At 45.1% G+C, this 25,603-nt stretch overlaps 1 protein-coding gene across 1 annotated transcript in view; it reads left to right on the forward strand.

Moving 5' to 3' along the window:
* OGA (O-GlcNAcase) overlaps positions 1-12,420 on the forward strand; it is a 71,105-nt gene extending 58,685 nt beyond the window's left edge. The window contains exons 12-14 of the mRNA XM_026651043.1: positions 1,422-1,614; positions 9,098-9,257; positions 10,076-12,420. Coding sequence (XP_026506828.1) covers positions 1,422-1,614; positions 9,098-9,257; positions 10,076-10,212 — 490 coding nt within the window. The 3' untranslated portion in view covers positions 10,213-12,420. The remainder of the gene's footprint in view (positions 1-1,421; positions 1,615-9,097; positions 9,258-10,075) is intronic.
* The last annotated feature ends 13,183 nt before the right edge of the window (positions 12,421-25,603 follow it).

Genomic DNA, 25,603 nt, shown 5'->3' on the forward strand with positions numbered 1-25,603 from the left:
TAGGAGAAGGCAGAGACGTCATGGACCAGGTCCTAGAAGGTTGTGGTAGGGCATAAAATTGAATGGAAAGGAAAATAGAAGGGATAAAAGGAAAAGTGTCAAAAGATGGGAGAAGAGACAAAACTCCCACTCCTTTTCCACTTCAGCCTCTGAAAGGTTCAATTGAATGGCAGTCGGACTTCCAAGACAGTAGTGGTTACTCCATTTATGCTCAAATACCTGTTTTATTGAAGGTTTTACTTCCAATTCTTGTCTCTGTCCATTTCCCTGATGTAGACATTCTCACCAGTGGTTTAGCTGAACTGGTGGTAGCACCAGTGCGAATTCAGGTATAAACAAGGTTCCTGCAAACTGACCCTTTTATCAGGTTTTGGTTAGCTCTACTTTCAGCTGCTTTAAAGTGGTGGGAAACCCTTCTAGCTGTTGCTGCTGGACCTGCTACACTCGGGCTTCCACCGGTTCAGATCTAGTGATAGCACTGGTGGAAGTTTTCTTTAATGTAAATGTGGCTTTAGTTATCTCTTGGCCTGTTTGCTTTAGCTTCCTTTCAGAGTCTTGTTTTATATTGTGTTTAAATCCCTGAATTTGTCTTGTAAAACATTTTACTAGCCATCTATCTTTTGACGGTACATAAATGTGTATTATAAAAATGTGAGGTGCATCACAGATGAAGACAAGATGTACTCTGCACACTACGGTCGAAATACTAGATGAAAAAATGACAAGTGAGATGAAAGCAGAAGGGAAGACTGAGCTTTTATTTAACTTCTTGAGCATGAGCTATTTGAGTTCTCTTCCCATCTTGTTAATGTTTTGATGTATTGAAGTTCTCTAGTGGGGCAGCTCTATCATGTGGGGGACAGGAAGAGATGAGTACAAATGGGATAAAAAAGAAGGTAGAAGCATGGTGGAGAGCAGCCTGGACATGTCTGCAGGAACTCTTGGAGGGGGTTGAAAGAGAGGAGAATTACGTTGTGGGCTGCTGGCAGGGCATGTCACTAGAAGGTTCTGTTCTTGTTCTCTCAGCTCCATGACTATGGGCAGGGTGGGGTGACTGGGACCCGGGCAGGAGGAAGCCTGTCCATTGCAATGGAATGGCAGCTGGGTCTTAGTCCCCTTTCTCTTTGCTGCTGAGCCGCAGCCTCACTGATCTCGTGGCCTGAATACTTCCTATTTGATCCTCCACATCTCACAATTTGTGCAGTTGTGTGCACAGTGGTCGTGATTACATGCAGGATGGAAAATTTGGTCCTAAGTGACTGAGTAGATCAATGCCTTCATCTCCCACCCTTGTATAATGACTCTCGTTCCTTGTGTACAGTATCCTGACTATTAACCTACAGTGACAATACCTCGTTTGAAGTGACTTGTTGCTTTGTTTGTGTGGTGAACTCAACCCGATACGTCTCTCCTCTCTGCAGGTTAGTGGGAGGTCTGCTTTCCCTCAGTCTGGATTACTGCTTTGTCCTTGAAGATGAGGATGGCATATGTGGCTATGCTTTGGGCACTGTCGATGTAACGCCCTTCATTAAAAAATGCAAAATTTCTTGGATCCCTTTTATGCAGGAAAAGTACAGTAAGCCAAATGGTGATAAAGAACTGTCTGAAGCAGAGGTTAGTAATCCCATGAGATGGAATTGTGCTAAACGTTACAATCCTGTTTTTTAAAGCAGGTATTTGAGAGAGCTCATAAGGCAAGTAGATAACATCATTAGAATAGCACGCTTCGATCTGTGTAAACATTTATACCATGCCTATCACCATGGTATCTGGGCATTTTACAAGTAAACCAAAATTTTGTCTTCACTACAGAATCATATATGAATGTGAGTTGTAATTGATAGTGTAGCCATGATGTCGGCACTATGTGCATGTACAATAATTAACATAATTAGAATGGTATCTTTTGGTGCTTATGGTATGCTAGGAGCTTTCCAAGCAGAAAAGGTACAGTTCCAGCTCAGGAAACATCACAATTCAAAGAAAAATTAAGATGTCACTGGTCAAACTAAAAAGGGATTTCTTCTCTCTTCCCCCTCACCCACCCTCCCAAAACAGCCTACCACATGAGTGCCTCTGAACACCCTTGCTTTTTCAGACCCAGGAGGTGAAACAAAGTTCTAGAGAGAAGGGTCCTCCGCTGAGACTGCCCTGCCTTCAGCTCTGACATTCAAATCTAAGAGTTGTTAATGCACATCAGTTGCGACAGCAGCATGTAGGGTGGGGGAGGGCCTCTTGTTTGGTATGGCTTAGGTCCTAGGCACATCCTTGAATTGGTCTTGAAAAGGAATAGAAAATCAGCACATGCTTCAGAGAACTGGTATAATACTTGTGTGGTACAGCTATGCAGATGGTCAGAATGCAGCTATGCAGATGGACCCTATCAAGGTCCCCACTGGAGAGATCTGGTATCTTTACCAGATGCAGATAAGACCTTGATCATCAGCTACATTTGGAAATAAAGGGCCAGCCTGGGAATCCAAAAGCAACTTAAATGAAGTGCAGACAAAACCCTTCAATAGAGGCAGACAACACCATGCCAACTAGTAGCCTTCCTGTTGCCTCTACCAGCATTACCTTAATCTTGTTTGGATTGAGTGTGTGCTAACTGTAACTTCCTATTGTGGTTAGAGGTACTAGAAAAGCATCAAGGAAACACCCTTGATGCCTGATTGAAAAACAAAAAGCTGCCTATCATCCACATAATGAGATGATTTGAACGACGATGCTATGATTATGTCCCCAAGCTGCTAGAGACGCATGTTAAATAGTAGAGGTGTCAATGGAACCCTACAGGAAAGCCTTCAAAGCAGGTATGCAGTTACCAGCGTCACCTTCTGTCACTTGTCTGTGGAAAATTGAACCACTTGAACGATTCTTGTCTACTCTCGGGTCCTCTGAGTCATCAGAACCTTATGGTTGGTATCAAAGGTTGCCAGATGGTCTAAAGGAATAGTCTTCTGCCAAGATCAGTGCAGTCTCTGGCATACCCTGGCTGAACCAACAAACAGTCCAGTGCTCAAGCTCCCTCAGTAAAGCTGGCTGGAAATGGGAGGGGAACATGCATGTCCTCTTCTGACGCAGATCTGCAATACAAAAATGCCATCTGCAAACCCGATCCAATTGACCTTGCCTGCAAAATAGAGAATACTGTTTGCTGTGAGGAGTTTCATTTCTAAACAGCTATATACTCTGTAGAATGGGTTTGATTAGCGGCTGTCTTGATTATTTCCTCTCCTATTCTTGAGGGTAGGCTGTGTCTGGGAGGTTGGTGCTCCAGTTTATGCACTCATTCTGCAGAGCGGAGACTTCGTCTTGACTGTTCTGGAGTCTCTGATCTCTGCTGTTGTGATGTATTAAGTTTCAACCTTGAGCATTTGATCCATTTAAAACTAGATGGAGCAAAGCACTACTAGAAAATACACTGCAGTAGAGGACAGGTTTTGCGTTTCCAGAAGATTAAAACCAAATTTGGTGTCTTGCTCTCTCTACCAAAGGACCAACTTCAGATAGAAAATTCTTCAGTTGGTGAGACCACCCCACTCACAGTTGCATGGTGTGCTGCACTTGGTCTTCCTGTAACAGCTCACAGGACAGTGAAACACCTCCAGGAGCCATACAGAGGCAACTGTCTTTGAGGATCAGGAAAGGAAGTGCTGCTTTACGGGACAGAATGGGTTGGTTTCCCTTTACAGATTCCCACCTTTTTAGTGATATCTTGGATTCCACGTTGGCCGACATCAGAAGAGTGTTTCTTCCATTCATAGCTTCTCAGACAGTTTGACCCAAAGTGCTCAGTCTTCTTGAAGACCTTTTCAGTTATGCACTTCCCAAGTCCAGTACCTCCTTAAGACCAAACTTTATGCAGGTAATGGATCCTCTTGTAAACAAGGAGACAAACCCAGATCCACCCAGTCTTACTGCACTTTGCCTATTTTGGGATTTTCCTTCCAGATTGCAGTCTGAGAGGTAGAATCTTCTTTTCCCAGGACCAGTGATCACTGAGCACAGTGGATAAATGGTCCTCTCTGAACATGAGCTGCTGCAGTTTCCTTGTTCCTCTCACTCATCAAACTGTTGTTCATTTCTCCCTTCTAAACAGTTTTAATTTGAAAAAGAGGGCACACCTATCTTTGCCCACCTAATTTAACTGCCCCATGTTTTTAATATCTATCCCTTGACCATCTGGTTCCAGAGCGTACTTGAGTTAGCTGTGGTAAAGAAAAGACCAAGGAGAAAAAGGTTCATTCTAAGCCTGAAGTGGTTCAACCAGTTTGTGAAGTCGCAACAATTCTGAATGGAGACCTTGCATACCATTTTGGTAGCTTGTTAGGCGTCATAGGGACTCTCCGATATCTCTAGACTTGAGGGACACATTTAGACTTCCCCTCTATTTAGATCCATCAGTGACTTTTGCATATCACCCTGCACAATCCCTACTGCTGCTATTACTCCCAGGCTTTAGTTGCTGACATACTCCAAGCCATGGCTATAGTCATGATGCTTCTCTTTCTGTTGTTCCTTATTTGGAAAGCTAGCTCACTTGAGCTAGTGTCAAGGAAAGATCTTCGAATATAATGACCAGGGAAAGGGGAAGCTGACTACATTTCAGGTATCAGGCCCTGTCCTCTTGTTTCAGCTTCTGCCATGTGTCTCCTTTGAGGATGCTCCTCTCCCTCCTGGACTGCATAGTGTCCTGTTATGACCTGATTTCATGGACACGGGACTGCTGGGAACTGCAACAGCTGGTGATTGCTACTCTGAGGATCAGCAAAGATGACTTGGGCTGTGTCCCCATTATCTGTGGGTCAGGTCCTCTCTGATATGATTGCATGACCACTGGGCCCTTCTGCAGGAAGTTCCCAAACAGACTGCAGATTACAGTAAACCTTGAGGAATAGGACATACTGCCCAAAGGACAAAGGAACCTTCATATAAATGTACTAGTACTACATGCTGGGTGACTCACTCTGCCCTTAAGATCAGTGCAGAGGTCGCCACATTCTGATCAGGATGGACAATATGGCATTGGTGGCTTATCTCAGTCACCACTGAGGCAGCAGGAGCAAGATCCTAGCAATGGAATCAAATCTTACTTAGGCAGGCAGGACCTTTCTGGGACCTTTGTGTTTCTGGAAATCCAACATTGGAGTGAATTGACTGGCATGCAGCAGGTGCCTCCAGGGGAGTGCTCCTCTAAAGACTCCTCTTTTAGATGACTGTGGACGCAAAGGAACCCAGGTACTGAAGCAGGTAATCAGACAGAAGCTTTCACTCAGGATGTATTTTCGCTAGATGCTTACACCTTCCCTCAGCTTCTACCGATCAGTAAAGCATTGGTCTCCTGATCCATGTTATACCACACTGGCTGAGAAAAATTTCGTTAGCAGATTTCTTGGCCCTGTCCAGAAGACCAGCATCTCTGTAGCTGCTTATTCATAGATTCTAGGACTGGAAGGGACCTCGAGAGGTCATCGAGTCCAGTCCCCTGCCCTCATGGCAGGACCAAATTCTGTCTAGACCATCCCTGATAGACATTTATCTAACCTACTCTTAAATATCTCCAGAGATGGAGATTCCACAACCTCCCTAGGCAATTTATTCCAGTGTTTAACCACCCTGACAGTTAGGAACTTTTTCCTAATGTCCAACCTAACCTCCCTTGCTGCAGTTTAAGCCCATTGCTTCTTGTTCTATCCTTAGAGGCTAAGGTGAACAAGTTTTCTCCCTCCTCCTTATGACACCCTTTTAGATACCTGAAAACTGCTATCATGTCCCCTCTGTCTTCTCTTTTCCAAACTAAACAAACCCAATTCTTTCAGCCTTCCTTCATAGGTCATGTTCTCAAGACCTTTAATCATTCTTGTTGCTCTTCTCTGGACCCTCTCCAATTTCTCCACATCTTTCTTGAAATGCGGTGCCCAGAACTGGAGACAATACTCCAGCTGAGGCCTAACCAGCGCAGAGTAGAGCGGAAGAATGACTTCTCGTGTCTTGCTCACAACACACCTGTTAATGCATCCCAGAATCATGTTTGCTTTTTTTGCAACAGCATCACACTGTTGACTCATACTTAGCTTGTGGTCCACTATAACCCCTAGATCCCTTTCTGCCATACTCCTTCCTAGACAGTCTCTTCCCATTCTGTATGTGTGAAACTGATTGTTCCTTCCTAAGTGGAGCACTTTGCATTTGTCTTTGTTAAACTTCATCCTGTTTACCTCAGACCATTTCTCCAATTTGTCGAGATCATTTTGAATTATGACCCTATCCTCCAAAGCAGTTGCAATCCCTCCCAGTTTGGTATCATCTGCAAACTTAATAAGCGTACTTTCTATGCCAATATCTAAGTCGTTGATGAAGATATTGAACAGAGCTAGTCCCAAAACAGACCCCTGCGGAACCCCACTTGTTATACCTTTCCAGCAGGATTGGGAACCATTAATAACTACTCTCTGAGTACGGTTATCCAGCCAGTTATGCACCCACCTTTATAGTAGCCCCATCTAAATTGTATTTGCCTAGTTTATCGATAAGAATATCATGCGAGACTTTATCAAATGCCTTACTAAAGTCTAGGTATACCACATCCACCGCTTCTCCCTTATCCACAAGACTCGTTATGCTTGTTTGGAGGCCTGTGACTCACCCCAGCCCAGGTGCTCTGAAGCTCTTGGTGTGTGACAGGACACTACTGAAGGAAGTGAATAGGGCACTACTGAATAGGGCAGCCTTTGCAATGATGTGCTCCAGGAAAAAAAAACTATTTTGCTTAAAATGAGATGTGTGGGATGTCTCCCCGGTTGGTGTAGACAGCAGGGAACTTCAGCCCGGAATGCCAGAATGCCTTCTCTCCGTTTCTGCAAGAAGTATTTAAGGATGTCTCAACTTCCTAGAGGTCCTGTCTTTCCCCATCAGCACATTAAGGGATCCAGTGAGAGAAATGATTTTCCAAGGGGGTTTCCTAGTGTTCCTCCAAGACAGTAGTTCTCCATCGATAGCCTAGCTTTCTCTTTGATGGTGATGTCAGAATTTCACTTCCAGAAATCTTCCTTCTCAGCTGAAAACTAGGAAAGATCTGGGCTGACTTAGGGGCCTTAGGATTTACCTGCTCTGATCCTAATCCTTTGGGAAGTTATTTGCCTTGTTCATACTCTGAGAGTTGCAGGAAGGGACTTAGGACCTCTCAAAGGGTTGTTTTGGTGAATGGGTCAGCACTTCTATCTAAGAGGCTTATGTGTTAGCTGAAGTGCAAGGCTTGCTGCACTAAGCCTGAAGCTGCATCCTGGGCGGAGTGGCACCAGTCTTGAGTGAGTGAACTTTTCAAGACTGCCCCATGATACTGCATATCCGGAATGTATCCGCTAGTGCTGCCACTGGGTGGAGAGTGCTCCTTTCCAAGAGGGTGGTGCTCTCCCTGTTTCACATTTCCTGTCCATCAGTAGCCTTCCTGTTGTCTTCCTCCTCTACTTGCAAGGACTGCTAGACAGAAGCCCTGAAGCTGTGCCTTGAGACCAAAACAGAGTCAAATTTTGTTCCTTACCTGTTAATTTGTCTGTTTGGCTGGGTTGAGACTCAAGACCTTTCCAGAACTGGAGAGTTAGATAGTGGACAAATTTAGTCCTTTGACCGCTTATGGAATCTTTCTCCTGGGAGTGCAGGTCACTAGTAACTAAAGGGGCAGAGAATCTTCGTTCTGATTGGCCCATCTGTGTCAAAGGATGAATGCCCCACAGTCTGTCTTTGCCATTGGAGCACAGGCAGCAAATCAACAGGGAAGGAACGCAGTTTTTAACTCTTCCATCTGTCAGATATGTCCACATCTAAGAACTCTGCTATGGTGTCAGAACAGGTGGCTCCAATAAGTACATGCATCCATTAGTCCAGCTCTTGAACCTGCCAGCTGATGTGGTCTAGTTTCAAGTTCATAAAGAATTGATATTACATTTGTTACTATTATCACTGTGCTGCCTCGTTTTGTAACTGACTTGCTGCAAAAAAAATCAATAGAAATCTTCTTTGGGGAACAGTCCTGCACTGAACAGGCGGCGAATGGGCTCTACACTCTTTCTGATTTTGATTGATGTCTGTGTCCAGGCTGGATAGAAACTCCCTCATCAGTAGTCAGAATTAGAAGCCTGTCCTGCTTGCATACGTCTGATGGCATGTCAACGTACTGGGGAAGAACTGTAATTTTAGAATAGTAGCAAGCAGCTTGATAACTTACCTTCAGTGGAGTTGGCTGCAAACTTGGGCAGGACAGCTCCTTTTGATTACCCATTACGCTGCAGTCGTTGCTCTAAATGCTGGTTACATTTTTCCCCCTTGCAAGTGGATATTGTTCCCCCGTATGAGAAAACAAATTCTTATTGGGCTTTGTTTTGTAAAGTAGATTACATATTATGGTAACACTTAATCTGAGGTGCATTCCTACTATGCCACCACTGCCACACTTTAGTGTGGTATAAATAACGGTTCTGAGCGCACCTAAGAGTGAGGGACTTCAAATGATCTCTACCAGTAGATCTCTCTCCTACTGTCACTGTACCAGCACCTAGTCCCTACATTTCACTAATGCAGAGTTCCTCTTCCGAAGTGAGGTAGTCTTCTAAAATTCTTGTCCAACTCCCTGGTAGGACTGATGGAATCTCCTCCTTTATGGAGTATATCAGCTGAGCAGTGTAACTTTCTAGGATGTTTGTTTACTCAGTTATTTTTGTCTTTCCAACATTAATACAGCCTCAGGCACTTGCCTGACCATTTTATCCCACTGTTAGAATTCAAATCTTTGCTACCTTGGTTGCATTTCTAACTGACTGGGAATCAGACTCCTGAAAAGAGAACTTGCTTTTATTTTAAACAGCTGATTTATTTTCCTGTGTCAAGAGGTAAAAGGCTAACTAGCACTAATTACAGGATTCAGTGAATGGTAATTTCATGCAATTCCTTAAAAGGCTTGTTTTGCTGGTATATCTGAAGTGCCTGGTCTCTGCTGATTTGTGTGTGATGCTCTTAGAGGCATACAACCCTGAACAAAACAGCCCACATCAGCAAAACTGATCATGCTGAAAAGACTGCTCCTTTCTTTCCTCTTTAGAAAATAATGTTGAGTTTCCATGAAGAGCAGGAAGTATTGCCAGAGACATTCCTCGCCAATTTCCCGTCGCTGATAAAGCTAGACATCCACAAAAAAGTGACTGACCCAAGTGTGGCCAAAAGCATGATGGCCTGCCTGCTGTCCTCTCTGAAAGCTAATGGTGAGTTTTTGCACTTGGAATTGTTGGGGGCTTCTCTAGGTACAGTGATTTAAGAATGACCACAGCATTTCAGCCCCTTGGTGCTAGGCAAACTGGGAGTTCTAGGATTGGGGGTGCTAATGCATTTTGCATTCACATGTCAGTGTGGGAGATCTGATTTCTGCTAAGTTGGCACGTGAGGTTGTTTATAAATTGCTTTCACATTCTAGCGCTAATGCTACTGTCTATCTTCTGTAAAAAATGCTATTATTGTAGCCAATATTTTGCAAATTAGGAAATGGGAAGAACTGAGGGAGCAATTTGGCTAACTGAGGTCCACAGCAGCCACACAAATCTTTATATTTCCCGGGCTGAAATCCTTGAAGCCATTTCCGAAGTGTGATAGTATGCTGAGATCTTCCTTCTTGAATGCTGGAGGCACTTGGCCTTTTGCCTCACTGCATACCTGAGGCTTGCAGTTATCTTGAACAATTCACATGCCCTTTTGTGGTGCTGTTCTCTCAGCCGGTGCCTGAGCTTCAGGATGTTTTCATGTGAAGTAGGCCTGTAGAGGCAATTTGACTACAATCTGCTAGGATGCCATCTACAAGCCAGCAACAGAAACGTACAATCTTTGTGGAAAGGTATCAGCTATGTTATCATAAATCTAGCCTCCGTTTCTGGCAGTAGGTATACCAGGTATGGCACTAGTTCAGTGATATGATCGGTTTTAAATGTTAAAATGGATGGAAAAGAATCTAACGATGTTTGCAGAGTTTGGGGGTTTTGTTACAATAACTCTTCTCCTCCCTTCCCCCCCCCCCTTTTTTTTTCTTCAGGCTCCCGTGGGGCTTTTTGTGAAGTGAGACCAGATGATAAAAGAATCCTGGAATTTTACAGCAAGCTGGGTTGTTTTGAAATAGCTAAAATGGAGGGATTTCCAAAGGATGTTGTTATCCTTGGAAGGAGCCTGTGAAGTCCTTGACAATGAACTGTTCGAATACTGTAGTCCCTTAACAGCTGGGCGGGTGGTGGTGGGGATCTTCATATGGTCTAACTGCACAAACACAGCAGTCGGCCAACTTGCTAGAAGGGGCTATGTGAAAATCCACCCATCACACATTTCAAACGTTAACTTGTTGGATGAAGAGAGTGCTGCTGAAAACCCAGTTCTGAAAAAGAGAAACCTTGTTGTCGTCCTTTCCTGGTCTTGTGTGAAGTGCCAAGGAATCTTGTGTGGGCTGTATCCTCTGGGAGGAGCCCCCCCTTCCTGCCCAGTGATGTGGTTGGTAGCAGTTCTTTGCATCCATATATGCAGTTAGCAGAATGGTGTTCTTTTTCTGGAGTAACTGTTAAGATCTGATTTTCTTTTTCCCTGTGTCATACAGCAGGATGTGAGGAGGGAGGGGTGTAATTGGGGTACTTCATGTTACAGAGATGGGAAGGATTACTTGCGTCAGTCAGCAATTTAAAGACCGGTATTGACGGTTCTGTTTTTGGCTATCTTTATGCTTGTTTATAAGGCAGTGACCAGTTGTCACTGCTAATGACCATTGGTTCAGGCTTTGTGCTTTGTAGGGACAAATGTGCAGTTGTCTGTGGCAAAAGTCACTAATGACAGACTTGTAAATGTCAGTGTATATAAACTAGCTGTATGCTTAATAACTTCTTTGTGTTTGCTGGTTTTGTAATTTTTTTTCTTCCGAAAAGTGAAATGGTATTGGTCCAAGATGGCACTTTTGACTAACGTCAAACCACAATGGAGAATGACTCTGTCCTCGGCGTTGGCTTTTTCTACTGTGCCTCATACCCAGGGCTAGAAACTGACCATGTTGGGTAAGAGGTGCTGATCCAGAAGGATCATTCCTTCAGAGGACAGGCAGTTCTGTTGCAAGGCTGCCGCTGCCTGGTGCTATCATCATTCTCCTGGGACTGAACCAGCAATTCAGTGAGAGGCCTGCTGAAGCTGTTAATTTTGGTGGCAGTCTCAAAGAGGAGGTGGATGGAGGAAGTGAGAGGGAACTGGTACATGGTCAGGATTTGTCCTTGGATCAGTCTCCTGCTTCAAAGACTGTTCATACTGGTTTGACTAAATCAGGGTCTTCAAATCCTGCATGTTTGTATCAAAGAATTTTTGTAGAAGAAACATCACAATAAGCACATTTTTACAAATTATTTAACTGGTTACCTAATTAATGTAACTGCAGATATTCTGAGAGTTTAATGTTTTTACCCAGATCTGATGTATTTGACTAATGTGATGGAGCCAGCATGGTTAGGGGATCTGGTAGTGAGGTAGTCACACATTTGTGGGGGTTATTGATTTTTTTTCTGTAGAAGCCCTGTGTTCCAGAGATGTAATTGCCCAATAATATACACTTTACATTACATTACCTTACTAATTTCACCTGCTACCATCAACTGTGTTTAACTTCCTTCTTTTTAAATGTCCCTCTTGGTTTTGGTGGCGAACAAAAGACATTCAGGTCCTTATTTAAGCTCCCATCTGTGTAGCTTTGAAGAAGTTTTACAAGCTATAACAAATGGCATTAGACTGCAGTAATGTCTGCAACCTGTAAGGAGAAGCTAACGTTTGGCCTTCCAGTGCAGTCACATAGGATATTTTTCTTTTTCAGAATGTGAATAATTTTTTAATTTAGTAGCGAAGTATTTAAGTTTAAACAAGTTCATTTCATTTACAGAGAGAGGTATAGGGTCATGCTATGGGATCTCATGTAAATCAGAGCTGAATGTCACTAGTTTTAATACAGCTTTGAGTAAGTAGCTGATCCCTTGGTTTAGCAGGTGGAAGAGTTGTGGGGTTTTTTTATGGATACCAGAGTCAACTTACTACTTGATCTGGATTCATTGCATTACAGGATAGGATGCTTGTGGCCTTATATCTTGGCTTTTAAGGAGTTGCCACAATCTCTTCCTATGAATTTTATTGTTACAGAAGTTAGTTGTACAAACGGATGGAATGTCCAGGCCAATACCATCACTCTAGGATTGTAAAGTGATAAGTTGACATATCTTTCATTGTTCTGAATTTTCATTAAGGTTGGAATGCCACTTTCATTCATCTGTTTTTAGATCAACAGTATCTGTAGCAGAAAAATGAGCTGTAAAACTGTATTTGAAGACCATGCGAGAAATAGAATAAAAATAGAGAAGTGAATGTAAATAAGCAATGTGTTTAGTTTGTAAAGCTGTCAGGGGTGGATGCAAGGGGAATACACCTCTTCCATCTTGCTGGGTGTTTTGGGCACCCTAATGGTAAACTCTCATCTGCTGCTTTCCATGTGATTGTCCTTTTTTGGGGGGAGGTGGATGCTGGCTGTTCTGAGAAGCATTTAACCACACTAACATTCTTCATGGGAGGGTGATGTTGGATGCTGTTGACCCTTCAGAACACTTTGAAATCAACAAGTGAGATCCTTTTAATCCAAATGTAAATAGCACTAGTTCTGCATTTCTAAACTTCTATAGGCTTTGGAAGGACCATACATAGGCTCACACAAGTAGTTCAGTAAAATGATGTCCTCTTGAGTGTCTGGGAAAAACCAATCCGCGTTCCATTACAACAATGTTTAATAAATGGCCAATCTGTTTTTATAAGGTATTTACCAGCACCCAGACAGCTAAGTATTCTCCCTATTTTACCAATAAGGAAACAAGTTGCAAAGTGACTTGCCCAAGGTCAGACAGCAAGCCAGTGGCACAAACTAGTTTTTATAATCCAGGAATTGTTTGCTTGCAGTCCTGAGCCCAGATGTCACTGCCTTGAGGATGCACGAGCCTACAGAGATCTTTGAACTTTGAGAGAACTTTGAAAGCATTGTTGCCTTGCACTGACTAGGAAGTGCAGTAGTGACTGCTCCCTAGACCACTTTAGTACACAGTAGTGGAAACCAAGGACAAATAAGCCACATCCTTTCTGGCATACTTGCCTTGAATATTGTTGATAAGTTAAACAGTTCTCATTCAAATACTCTTCCCCTTCAGCAGTAGCAAAGTGAGAGGAAGTGTCAGTTAATCCCATCTCAGTAACTACTGTTTAGTTATGAAGTGGGATCCCATGCCTTTGATTGGAGGTATAGAAGATTTCATTCTTCTCTGCTCAATGACCCAGGGCACTTGAATGGCTTGGGAGCTCCCCTGAACATTTTTTCCCTTAGACTTGCTTCCCTTAAGATTTTCCTTCTTGAAGTCCATTGTCTGTCTTCTGCTGTTCTCCCTCCTACCATTCCTTAGAATTGTGAACTCTACCATTTCATGATCACTTTCTCCCAAGCTGTCTTCCATCTTCACATTCTCAACCAGTTCCTCCCTATTTGTCCGAATCAGATGTAGAACAGCCTCTCCTCTAGGCACTCTCTCCACCTTCTGTAATAAAAAGTTACCTCCAATGCATTCCAAGAACTTGTTGGATAATCTGTGCCTTGCTGTATTATTTTCCTAACAAATGCCTGGGCAATTGAAGTCCCCCATCACCATCAAATCCTGTGTTTTGGATGATTGTTAGTTGTTTTAAAAAAAGGCTCATACACTACTTCTTCCTGGTTAGGTGGTCTGTTGTAGACCTACTGTGACATCACCCTTGTTTTTTACCCATTTATCCTTACCCAGAGACTTTGAACAGCTCTGTCTCCACTTCTGTCTTGACCTCGATGCCAGTGTATTCAATTTTTATTACAAGGCAACACCACCTCCCTTTTTTCCCTGCCTGTTGTTCCTGAACAAGCTGTACTCTTCTGTACCAATATTCCAGTCTCATAAATTATCCTAAATCTCTGAATCACAATTATGTCATAATTGTGATTATTCACTAGTATTTCTAGATCTTCCTGTTTATTCCCTATACTGCTTGCATTTGTGTACAATCATCTAAGCTGTTCATTAGATTTCCCCTCTATATTCCCTTTCATCTCTCCTCTTTCCCTCTATGCTTGACAACCCATCAGCCCAGTCTCCATGTTGTGGACTTTTACCTGTGGTCTTTTGTCTCCTGCCCATGTTGAAACTAGTTTAAAGCCTGCCTCACTAGATTATCCAGTCTGCATCCAAAAATACTCTTTCCCCTTCCTTGATAGGAGTAGCCTATCTCTGCTCAGCGGTCCTTCTTGGAACAGCATGCTTGAAAAAGCCCATGGAACCAATATTACAATGAGGCTACGAGGAAGGGGCAAATTGGACAGACTATGACCTTAAATGTATAAGGGCTTGAGAATCTATCGAGCTGTCCTGCAGTGGCTCGAGTGTGGGTACCAGCCTCAGGGCCGACTGTTAAGAAACAGAGCACAAACCCCCAATTGGTTGAGTTCTATACTTAGATCTCACCAACCAGTTATCAAGTGTGAACCGCCTTAAGATGGAGTCTCAGCCAGTCCCCGTAGGTATTCCGGTCTGTCTCACCACCCATGTGCGCTGCCTTTGCCTTACACCAAAGATCACAGCAATATTCAGGTTACTTCCAGTCCCAAAGGACCAGTCACTTACCCCAGCTTAATTGCTCTTCAGATCTCACACGAAAGACTATACTGGTAGGCCGTCCTGTAATAAACTATCTAAAGATTTATTTCCTTTTCCTATTTAATGAGTTATCTATATGGTAAAGTAGGTAAACATATATACACACAAATGAGTTCCAGTCTTAAGATTAAAAGAATAATAGAACCTTTTATAATCAAGCTCAGTATGTCCTTTAGGGCTAACTAGTGGTTATCTTTGCTTACATTTAGTAATCCTTCCCCTAAGGTCCAGGCAGGGGTAAAGATACAGCTTCCTTGAATTAGGAGTTTTTACCCTTCCCTCCCTTTTGCTTCAAATTGCCAACTCAACTGTGGGGAGGAGTTCACTTGCATGTCTCTTCTTCCTGGAGGTTGAGGGATGAGCAATCAACAAAGTCTTTTGTCCTCTTTGATGTTCCACAATAGCTGGTGTTGATGGGCCTTCCTTGTGGAGCAAGACATACTTTCTGTTAAAGATCAGCACTTTACACTAATATCTCTCTCCTATGTGGTGCTTTATACAGTCAGAGGCTTATGCTATAAATGCTTAATTTGGGGATTACAATATGGGATACAGCTGGTATAAGTGAGGTTAATCCAGGCAGCAACTACACACCTTCAATAAAGTCTAAACACTAGCACATTTTTATAACTCTAATATCTATTTTACACACAGTAACACACAAGTGAACCAGACTGATTCCAGCTCTGTGTTTGTCGGTATTCAAGTGAGGCATGGGGACCTTGGCATACGCAGGAACCTGCTTTGCTGGCATCACAGAGCAGCGCACAATATTGATATAAATGATGTGGGTTGAGGCTCTGCCTAGTTCCCTCAGTCCCAGTGGCCAATCATGTAGCTTTATCGTGGTTTCATCCATAGTGGGAAGAGGGCTTCAGAGCTGAATGACCTGCTGGAGTTTAGTTTGATGCGGATAGGTGGCGTGATTGCTCCTGGACTGTTAAGCTTTCATGTCTGGATGCCACGTCTCCAGAAAGATGAGGGGAGAAATAAAGCATGCCCAGGATCTAGGGGGCTGGAGGGACTATTAAATTCAATCTTTCTTCCATAGGTAGAATATCCCATCTATCCTGGGCAAAGTAGGCCTAAATTCTGCTGCCCTAGGTGGAGTGTCCTCCTAGAACTGATAATGGAGTTTGAGAAATAGGGTGTTAAACTGCATCTAAAATAATCCCCATAGAGACAGTAACTGCTTGAGACAGCCAACTTTCTGAGCAACCTCGTAGATTACTACTTCATTTATTTACTAGGTCCCTGTGGTGCTGACTCAGCATCTCTCCATGCATAAGCTACTGGGCTAACTTGACAACATATTGGAATTTAGTTCTGCCAGAATTTCTCAAACCAAACCTCCTCTTGGTGTGGTCAGTGTACGATTCCACTGTGGGGTTCAGTGAGTTGGGAGCACTCGACCAGTCTAACTTCTGCTCCCCAAATTTAGGATTGTTTTGCCTCATGATCCCAACAGGGTTGTTTACCACCTGACCCTATTGTAGTTTTACTAACCTTTCCTCATGTTTTTCTGATTTCTGTACATACGCACACCACTGAGCGCTGCAGGCTTTTGCCCTTACTACTGTGGTTAGATATTTGGCTGCGTGTGTGTGTTCTTCCTGTGACAGCCAGCACAGCAGACCTCGAGCGAACCGCCCAATGACCATACGATCTGTTAAGGTACGAAGGTGCCCAGCCAGTTTTATTGTCGACGAAGCACAGTAGTAGCACCTGGCAGACTCTACGAGGATACTAAGACATGGATGCCTGTGACAAAGGACACGGCTCAGTCAGTGCTGGGACTTTCCACTGCCCCCTTGGATGGCCAAAGATACTCCCTCTGAAACACATCTTTATACCTTGATATAAACAAGTTGCGTACTGTCATCCTGACCTTATCTTGTTTGAAGGGTCAGTGTGTTTCTGTTATCCTTGGGGAATGTTTTTGTACCATCCTTGATATCGGGATGTTCTGGTACCACTTGATATCAGGATGTGTTTGCATGAGCACTGCTTAGCAATGTGTATTTCTGCAATATCAGCCCTGTTCTTGCCAGATTCTGTGAGCAGGTCGTGCCTTATACCAGGCCTCTAATACAAGAGTTTGTCTCAGGCTGTCTTCCTACTACAAACACTATGTAGGTGTCGCAGCACCACCACAGCTGTGGATCCTTAGGAAGAACCAGGAATTTACAGAGAGGAATTACAGGGCTGGAAACCCGGCCGAGAACGGGTTTGAACTGAGTTTGTCAGTGATGATGCCTCACAATGCCCCCTGCACACACACTCACTCTCCCAAAAAGCTCAGGATCCTTCCTAGGCTACAGGTGGCTAATATGAGGCAGAGAGGTTCACAGCCTGTTTTCAAAGGTGCTGAGCACTCACAGCTCCTAATTGACTTCAACAGGAGTTGTGGGTGTTCAGCACTTTGAAAAACAGGCCTCTCCAAGATCACATAATGAACCGATTAGCGATTTCCAGACCTGCTCAGAGCCATGATCTGTCTAACTCAGTTGGCTGGCACCAGCCCTAGCCAGTGGCAGCTGCTTCAGAGAAAGGAGGAAGAAAACCTGCAGCAGGTGGTTCTGAGATAACCAGCCCATAGAAGTTTCCTCCTGACCCCCATTAGCTAATAACGACTTATACCCTGAAGCTTGACATTTCATATCTCTTCCACAACTCCACGGGCTTGTGGAAAAAGGAAAGTAGTTTCTGTTAGATTCTTTATTAGACAGCTATAATTAAACTGGTACAAAAGATTGTTTCGGTAGCTTACCCCAGTTCTTAATGGAATGAAGTAAGTCGCTCTTCAATCGAAATAAGTCTCCGCAGCTTTTTGCATCCGTTTACCTAGAATGGTTTACATTCACGCCTAACGTTAAAACACTGCAGCTTTCTCATTTGGCAAACCCCTAATTATTCCCCTTCCCTTACTCTAACCACTAGACCAGTGGTTTTCAACGTGTGGTCCCAGGATCCCTGGGGCTCTGCAGACTGAGAAAGAGGGACGATCGATGAGTTATCTTAAGTGCCTATACACAAACGCAAGAAGCCTGGGAAACAAGCAGGGAGAACTGGAAGTCCTGGCTCAGTCAGGGAACTATGATGCGATTGGAATAACAGAGACTTGGTGGGATAACTCACATGACTGGAGTACTGTCATGGATGGATATAAACTGTTCAGGAAGGACAGGCAGGGCAGAAAAGGTGGGGGAGTTGCGTTGTATGTAAGAGAGGAGTATGACTGCTCAGAGCTCCAGTATGAAACTGCAGAAAAACCTGAGAGTCTCTGGATAAAGTTGAGAAGTGTGAGCAACAAGGGTGATGTCGTGGTTGGAGTCTGCTATAGACCACCAGACCAGGGGGATGAGGTGGACAAGGCTTTCTTCTGGCAACTAGCAGAAGTTGCTAGATCGCAGGCCCTGGTTCTCATGGGAGACTTTAATCACCCTGATATCTGCTGGGAGAGCAAGACAGCGGTGCACAGACAATCCAGGAAGCTTTTGGAAAGTGTAGGGGACAATTTCCTGGTGCAAGTGCTGGAGGAACCAACTAGGGGCAGAGCTTTTCTTGACCTGCTGCTCACAAACAGGGAAGAATTAGTAGGGGAAGCAAAAGTGGATGGGAACCTGGGAGGCAGTGACCATGAGATGGTCGAGTTCAGGATCCTGACACAAGGAAGAAAGGAGAGCAGCAGAATACGGACCCTGGACTTCAGAAAAGCAGACTTTGACTCCCTCAGGGAACAGATGGGCAGGATCCCCTGGGAGAATAACATGAAGGGCAAAGGGGTCCAGGAGAGCTGGCTGTATTTTAAAGAATCCTTATTGCGGTTGCAGGAAAAAAACATCCCGATGTGTAGAAAGAATAGTAAATATGGCAGGCGACCAGCTTGGCTTAACAGTGAAATCCTTGCTGACCTTAAACGCAAAAAAGAAGCTTACAAGAAGTGGAAGATTGGACAAATGACCAGGGAGGAGTATAAAAATATTGCTCAGGCATGCAGGAGTGAAATCAGAAAGGCCAAATCACACTTGGAGTTGCAGCTAGCAAGAGATGTTAAGAGTAACAAGAAGGGTTTCTTCAGGTATGTTAGTAACAAGAAGAAAGTCAAGGAAAGTGTGGGCCCCTTACTGAATGGGGGAGGCAACCTAGTGACAGAGGATGTGGAAAAAGCTAATGTACTCAATGCTTTTTTTGCCTCTGTCTTCACAAACAAGGTCAGCTCCCAGACTGCTGGACTGGGCAGCACAGTATGGGGAGGAGGTGACCAGCCCTCGGTGGTGAAAGAACAGGTTAGAAAAGCTGGACATACACAAGTCCATGGGAACGGATCTAATGCATCCCAGGGTGCTGAGGAAGTTGGCGGATGTGATTGCAGAGCCATTGGCCATCGTCTTTGAAAACTCATGGCGATCGGGGGAGGTCCCGGATGACTGGAAAAAGGCTAATGTAGTGCCCATCTTTAAAAAAGGGAAGAAGGAGATCTGGGGAACTACAGGCCAGTCAGCCTCACCTCAGTCCCTGGAAAAATCATGGAGCAGGTCCTCAAGGAATCAATTATGAAACACTTAGAGGAGAGGAAAGTGATCAGGAACAGTCAGCATGGATTCAGCAAGGGGAAGTCATGCCTGACTAACCTAATTGCCTTCTATGATGAGATAACTGGCTGTGGATGAGGGGAAAGCAGTGGATGTGTTATTCCTTGACTTTAGCAAAGCTTTTGATACGGTCTCCCACAGTATTCTTGCCGCCAAGTTAAAGAAGTATGGGCTAGATGAATGGACTGTAAGGTGGATAGAAAGCTGGCTAGATTGTCAGGCTCAACGGGTAGCGATCAATGGCTCCATGTCTAGTTGGCAGCCGGTTTCAAGCGGAGTGCCCCAAGGGTCAGTCCTGGGGCCAGTTTTGTTTAATATCTTTATTAATGTTCCGGAGGATGGTGTGGACTGCACACTCAGCAAGTTTGCAGATGACACTAAACTGGGAGGCGTGGTAGATACCCTGGAGGGTAGGGATCAGATACAGAGGGACCTAGACAAATTAGAGGATTGGGCCAAAAAAAACCTGATGAGGTTCAACAAGGACAAGTGCAGAGTCCTGCACTTAGGACGGAAGAATCCTATGCACTGCTACAGACTAGGGACCGAATGGCTAGGTAGCAGTTCTGCAGAAAAGGACCTAGGGGTCACAGTGGTCGAGAAGCTGGATATGAGTCAACAGTGTGCCCTTGTTGCCAAGAAGGCTAACGGCATTTTGGGCTGTATAAGTAGGGGCATTGCCAGCAGATCGAGGAACGTGATCATTCCCCTTTATTCGACATTGGTGAGGCCTCATCTGGAGTACTGTGTCCAGTTTTGGGCCCCACACTACAAGAAGGATGTGGAAATATTGGAAAGAGTCCAGCGGAGGGCAACAAAAATGATTAGGGGTCTGGAGCACATGACTTATGAGGAGAGGCTGAGGGAACTGGGATTGTTTAGTCTCCAGAAGAGAAGAATGAGGGGGGATTTGATAGCTGCTTTCAACTACCTGAAGGGGGGTTCCAAAGAGGATGGAGCTCGGCTGTTCTCAGTGGTGGCAGATGACAGAACAAGGAGCAATGGTCTCAAGTTGCAGTGGGGGAGGTCTAGGTTGGATATTAGGAAACACTATTTCACTAGGAGGGTGGTGAAGCACTGGAATGCGTTATCTAGGGAGGTGGTGGAATCTCCTTCCTTGGAGGTTTTTAAGGCCCGGCTTGACAAAGCCTGGCTGGGATGATTTAGTTGGGGATTGGTCCTGCTTTGAGCAGGGGGTTGGACTAGGTGACTTCCTGAGGTCCCTTCCAACCCTGATATTCTATGTCTAAGGGGTCTGTGAAAGGTGGTCATTCCCACAGACCAGTGGTTTTCAGCCTGTGGACCTCTGGGGAGCCGCAGACTGTCTAAGATTTCCAAAGAAGTCCCCATCTCCATCTGAAATTTTTTAGGTTGAGAATCACTGCACTAGACCTCAACAGACCACTGAATATTAGCTGCAGAGCCAGTACCAGGTGTGCACCTTACAGGGCCTGGGGGTGCCATTTATCCAGCGTTCAGAGTCATTGAAATACACTTAGTGACTGGCTTAGTTTAAGCATGAGAGTCCTGTTGGGAGAAGCAGTTGAGCTTCCTGTATGAAACTGGCCAAGATCTCTTGTGATGCACCTTTGGTTCTCCTCTTGTGTGCTCTCATCCTCAGTCCAGTGCACCCCAACGATCTGTGTTATTTCCGAAGTAACCAAGTTCTGTGCCTCCCCAATCCCAGGAACAATAAATATCCAAAGCCAAAAAGACATTTCTTCAGGCAGCGTCTCCCAGTTTTGAATTATTAGCGCTGTCTGCTAAAAAAAATGAATAGTTCCTTTCCTGGGGATTAATTCTTTACATTCCGGGTCTTTCTTTCTGAGCAGCGGAGGAGTTGGAGTTTATAGAGGCCAGCAGTCAAGAATAAAAAGAAATAAAAAAATATGGTCTTAGGTCAAAGCCTGGTTTAGTTTGTGATCAAAAGAATGTATCTGGTGGAGGTTTAGTATTTGAGTCAAAGCTTGCAGAGCGAGGCAATGGTCGTGGGGAATGGCCTTTGTATAAATGAGAGGTGAATTGATACGGAAATGTAACACAACTTTATTTTGCATAGGGTCTCAAAACGCTTTACAGAGAGAAATAACACATTGCAGAAAAAGAGACAGAAGCAAGAAAGAGAGCAAGGCTCTTGCAGGTGGCACAAGCTGCAGAGAAGAAGGTTCCTGCTCAGATGCTGGTAAAACTGCAGTGGTGCTAGATGAGTGGGGTGGGGAGGGGAGTTGAGCGAGACAGTCCATGAGGCAGGGTTTAAAAAAACCAAGGGGCAGTTCTGATTGGCTCAGCACCACAGGCGTACTCAAACGATGCAACTCATTGACTCAGGATGTCGCTGAGGCCCAAAACTTAGCAAGATTTTAAAGGGGATTGGCTATTTATACAGGTAATAGACTATCCAGAGTTAATGTTAAACTTTGGAAGAGGATATTCAATCCCATGCTGCAGGGCTCAAGCCAAATTCCTAACCATCCAATCCCTAGTAGGTTCCTGCACTTCTTTTGTAGCATCTGGTACTGGCCACTGTCCGAGACAGGCTACTGGGAAGTCAATCTCAGTTGATCAATGTTGTAAATATATTAGGGAATGCAGGACCGTGGTTTTGCATCTCATCTGTATGATGGCACCACACAGCAGTGTGGTTGTGGCTACACAGAGCTCTCTAATGCCATGCAGGGTGGGTTGAGTGTTAAAAATCCCACAGAGCTTTTGCAAGCATTAGCAGCATTAATGTTGCTCTCCTGGTCAAATTCCAACTCCAGTTGTACTCTGTGTCTCTGCTGTTTCATTTGGGTATGAGTTTCTTCTGCATTTTCTTGTTCTACACTCCAGTGTTGCAATGTGCAGTTAAACAGCTGCCACGTACCAGTCCCGAGGTGGGTGCATTTCAGTGATGGGCAAATAGTTCTTAATCTGTAACCTTTATATCAATTTGTAAGGTACTTTAGTAGCCCTAATGGTTGAATGGTTTAAAGAAAACCTGCTATTAAATAATGTAAACATCTAAAGTCAGAAGCATAATGTTTACTTTATATGTCTAAGACTTGTCATAATCCATAAGATTGGTTATATAAAGCGTTCCCAGGTGTCCCTACAAAAACATTCTCAGGGGCTCCGTGCCTGCAAGTGTGAGCATACTTCTGCTTACTCCTTTCCTGAGATCAGCTAGTCTGTGGAAATTTACGAGGGTCTCTCTACCCTGTGCACTGTTCCCTGTTCGGTGCTGATTCCTGTTCTCAGGATCCTTATGAAAACTTCCCATGCTCTGGCAGGTCCCACATATAGAGCAGACAGGATTGGGGGGGGGGAGCACCATGTGAACCCACCACAATCCAAAACCCAGCTGGGGGAGGTCAAATTTGTGGCTGCCGAACAGCTTGAGAGTGTCCCTTTAAGGGATCATAAAGCAAAACTTGGCATTTTCATCCCCAATGCACTGGGGTGCGTGGCCACAGAGCGCCTGTGCATGACCCCTCCCGATTAGCCAGATGGCAGAGGGAAGCAGCTACTGGAAGGCCAATGAGTTTGCAAGCATCGTAAACCCTCTTGGTGTAACCATCAGCCAGTGAAGTACTGCCTCTTTCTGTGGCCAGGCTCGGCTCCTCATCCCTCTTCAGTGACGTTGTTGTTGAACGGACTCCTGCTGGAACGGCTTTTCCCTCCAGCGGGAGTGCGAGCTCTAAACGGAATGTGGTGTGAGCTCACTGCTGCCGCATGGCTTCACCCGATCACAGCCAGCGCCTCCAGGAGAACAGAGTCCTATCTTCTCATCTCCGTCCTGCTGGGCCACCTTACGTATGGGCACCACTGGGAGCGGTAATACCAGTACTTCGCATTGCCACAGTTCCAGCCGGCCCGGGCTCTCCAAGTGCTCTCCCAGCTGCAGTGACCATAGCCCCATAACACTCCTGTGAGAGAGCCCAGGGTGTTTTACAGATGGGGAAACTGAGGCCCGGCGTTTTGTCCTAGCTCAGGGGTAGGCAACCTATGGCACACGTGCCAAAGGCGGCACGCGAGCTGATTTTCAGTGGCACTCACACTGCCCGGGTCCTGGCCACCGGTCCGGGGGGCTCTGCATTTTAATTTAATTTTAAATGGAGCTTCTTAAACATTTTTTAAAACCTTATTTACTTTACATACAACAGTAGTTTAGTTCTATATTATAGACTTATAGAAAGAGACCTTCTAAAAACGTTAGAATGTATGACTGGCACGCGAAACCTTACATTAGAGTGAATAAGTGAAGACTCGGCACCCCACTTCTGAGAGGTGGCCGACCCCTGTCCTAGCTCATAGAGCGACGAAGTGACAGAGGCGGGAGGAGAACCCAGATCCCCCATTCCCTTGTCTTTAGACTCAAGGCCACTCTTCTTTCCCTAAAGGTGCCAGTGCTATTTACTAAAGGAACGGAGAGGAGCCAAGTCCAACAGTTCCCTTCATTTCACTGACATTCTGTCCCTGCAACCTTCCCTTCTCCCACCTCCTCAGCTTTCTGCTCGTCCATCTGCCTCCCCGCTGCGTAGGCTGGTTCTTCCCTTGCTCTGCTCGCCGCTGCGGGTTCCTCTCTCACGGGGTCAAAGCCCTGGCGTCGGGGAAGGGGGCTGGAGTGAAGTAGTGTCCTTGATACTGTGGATCTGCATGTTACACTGCTCCTCTACCACGGGGACGAGCAACCCCGCTAGGCTGATACGGAGACAGCAGGCAGCCGGGTTTGCGGGCTGCTGGAAAGCATGGCGTACAGAGCCAGGACAACGCAGAACCCACGGTGCTGTCGCTATCTGGATTGATCTCCGGAGTAGCTAAAGATACAAGTCTCCAGAAGCTCTAGCTCTGGGCGTACACAGAGGGCGGGAAGAGACTGATACAGCAAAGTCTTCCATCTTGTAGGTGACTGTTTAGCTACTGCCCCCACTCAGCATGCCCAGCAGTCCGAGGTTTCCTCCTTCCCCTCACCGCTCCCCCGTCTCTTCTCTTTCAACGTCGGACAGAAGAGGCCACTTACCAGGAAAACTCATTAGGGTCCCAGCGGGGTAATAACTCTTCCGGTTTTATTGAGAGGAAATAAAATACTATCAATACGACGTTTCACCAGATACCCCCTCCTTCCCCAACACAGCTGCTCAATCAAATGAGTCCACCTAGAAAGGACCTTTTTTCTTTGTGAAGCCGGCTGGGTGCCCTGAGGCACGAGCGAGGCAGTGGAACTGCGCTGTGTGGCCGTTTGGTTTTTAAATCACCAGCTAGCAGCAAAACCGTTACTTTCCTGGGGTACATTCTTACATGGATCTAGGTGTCCACAGGCAGCCAGGGCCTGTGATCAGCGGTAGGGTGGCAACTGGCTGCAGATCCACTCCGGCGGTAAAGTTAAAACTCCTGCATCCTATGGAGCTGAGACAAGTGAGTAATACTAATCATCCTGGATTCCTATAGCGCTGCCTGGATGGGTCTTAAAGTCCTTTACAGGCTTTGCTACTGGCTAGCACTTTTACTAGCTACAAATTGTTGACCTGAAAATAGAAACCTTCACCCTCCCGCACCCTATTCCTGGAAACTTCTGCCAGAGTCCTGCATGCAGGTTTTGCCAGGGTCAGGCTCTGTATATACAGTAATTACTGTATTTACCACTGAGTTCCAGCCGCTTCTGCGGCAGAACGCAGCAGCTGTTTAACAGCACCAGTAGTAATACCCTGGAGGCTGTTCCGTGAAATTGAAAGGTGGCAAACTCAACTGACAAAAGGAAATACTTTTGACATGATGTGTAATTAGACTTTGGAACTCAAGGCCACTGGACATTGTTGAGGCCAAGAATTTAGCTTTGAAGTGGGATGCTTATATGGATAACAAGAATATCCAGTGTTATAACAGTTAATGCTAACAAGGGGGAAGTTTTGGAAGGGATAGAAAACCTCATGCTTTCAGGCATTAGATGAGACTTTAATGGGGTTGCGGGGGCAGATTACCTTACATCTGCTACTGTGGGGTTTCTGCCCCTTCCTCTGGAATATCAGGTGCTGCCCCCTATTGGAAACAGGTTACCAGCTAGATGGACCTTGGGTCTGTTCCAGTCTGGCAAGTCCTGCGTTCTTATAGAGAGCTTCTCAGCTGCAGAAGGCTTGTAAAATGAAAAGCTTCACCACCACTCTGGTGTAATAGGTGAGTTATACCTCTGCTTTACACCTGGAGAAACTGAGGCATGGACCAATGTTCTGGTCCATCTGAGGCTGCTCCTGGAATCTGTGG

This window comes from Terrapene carolina, unplaced genomic scaffold (assembly GCF_002925995.2).
Source record: "Terrapene carolina triunguis isolate 2854851 unplaced genomic scaffold, T_m_triunguis-2.0 Scaffold95, whole genome shotgun sequence".
NCBI classification, from domain to species: Eukaryota; Metazoa; Chordata; order Testudines; family Emydidae; genus Terrapene; species Terrapene triunguis.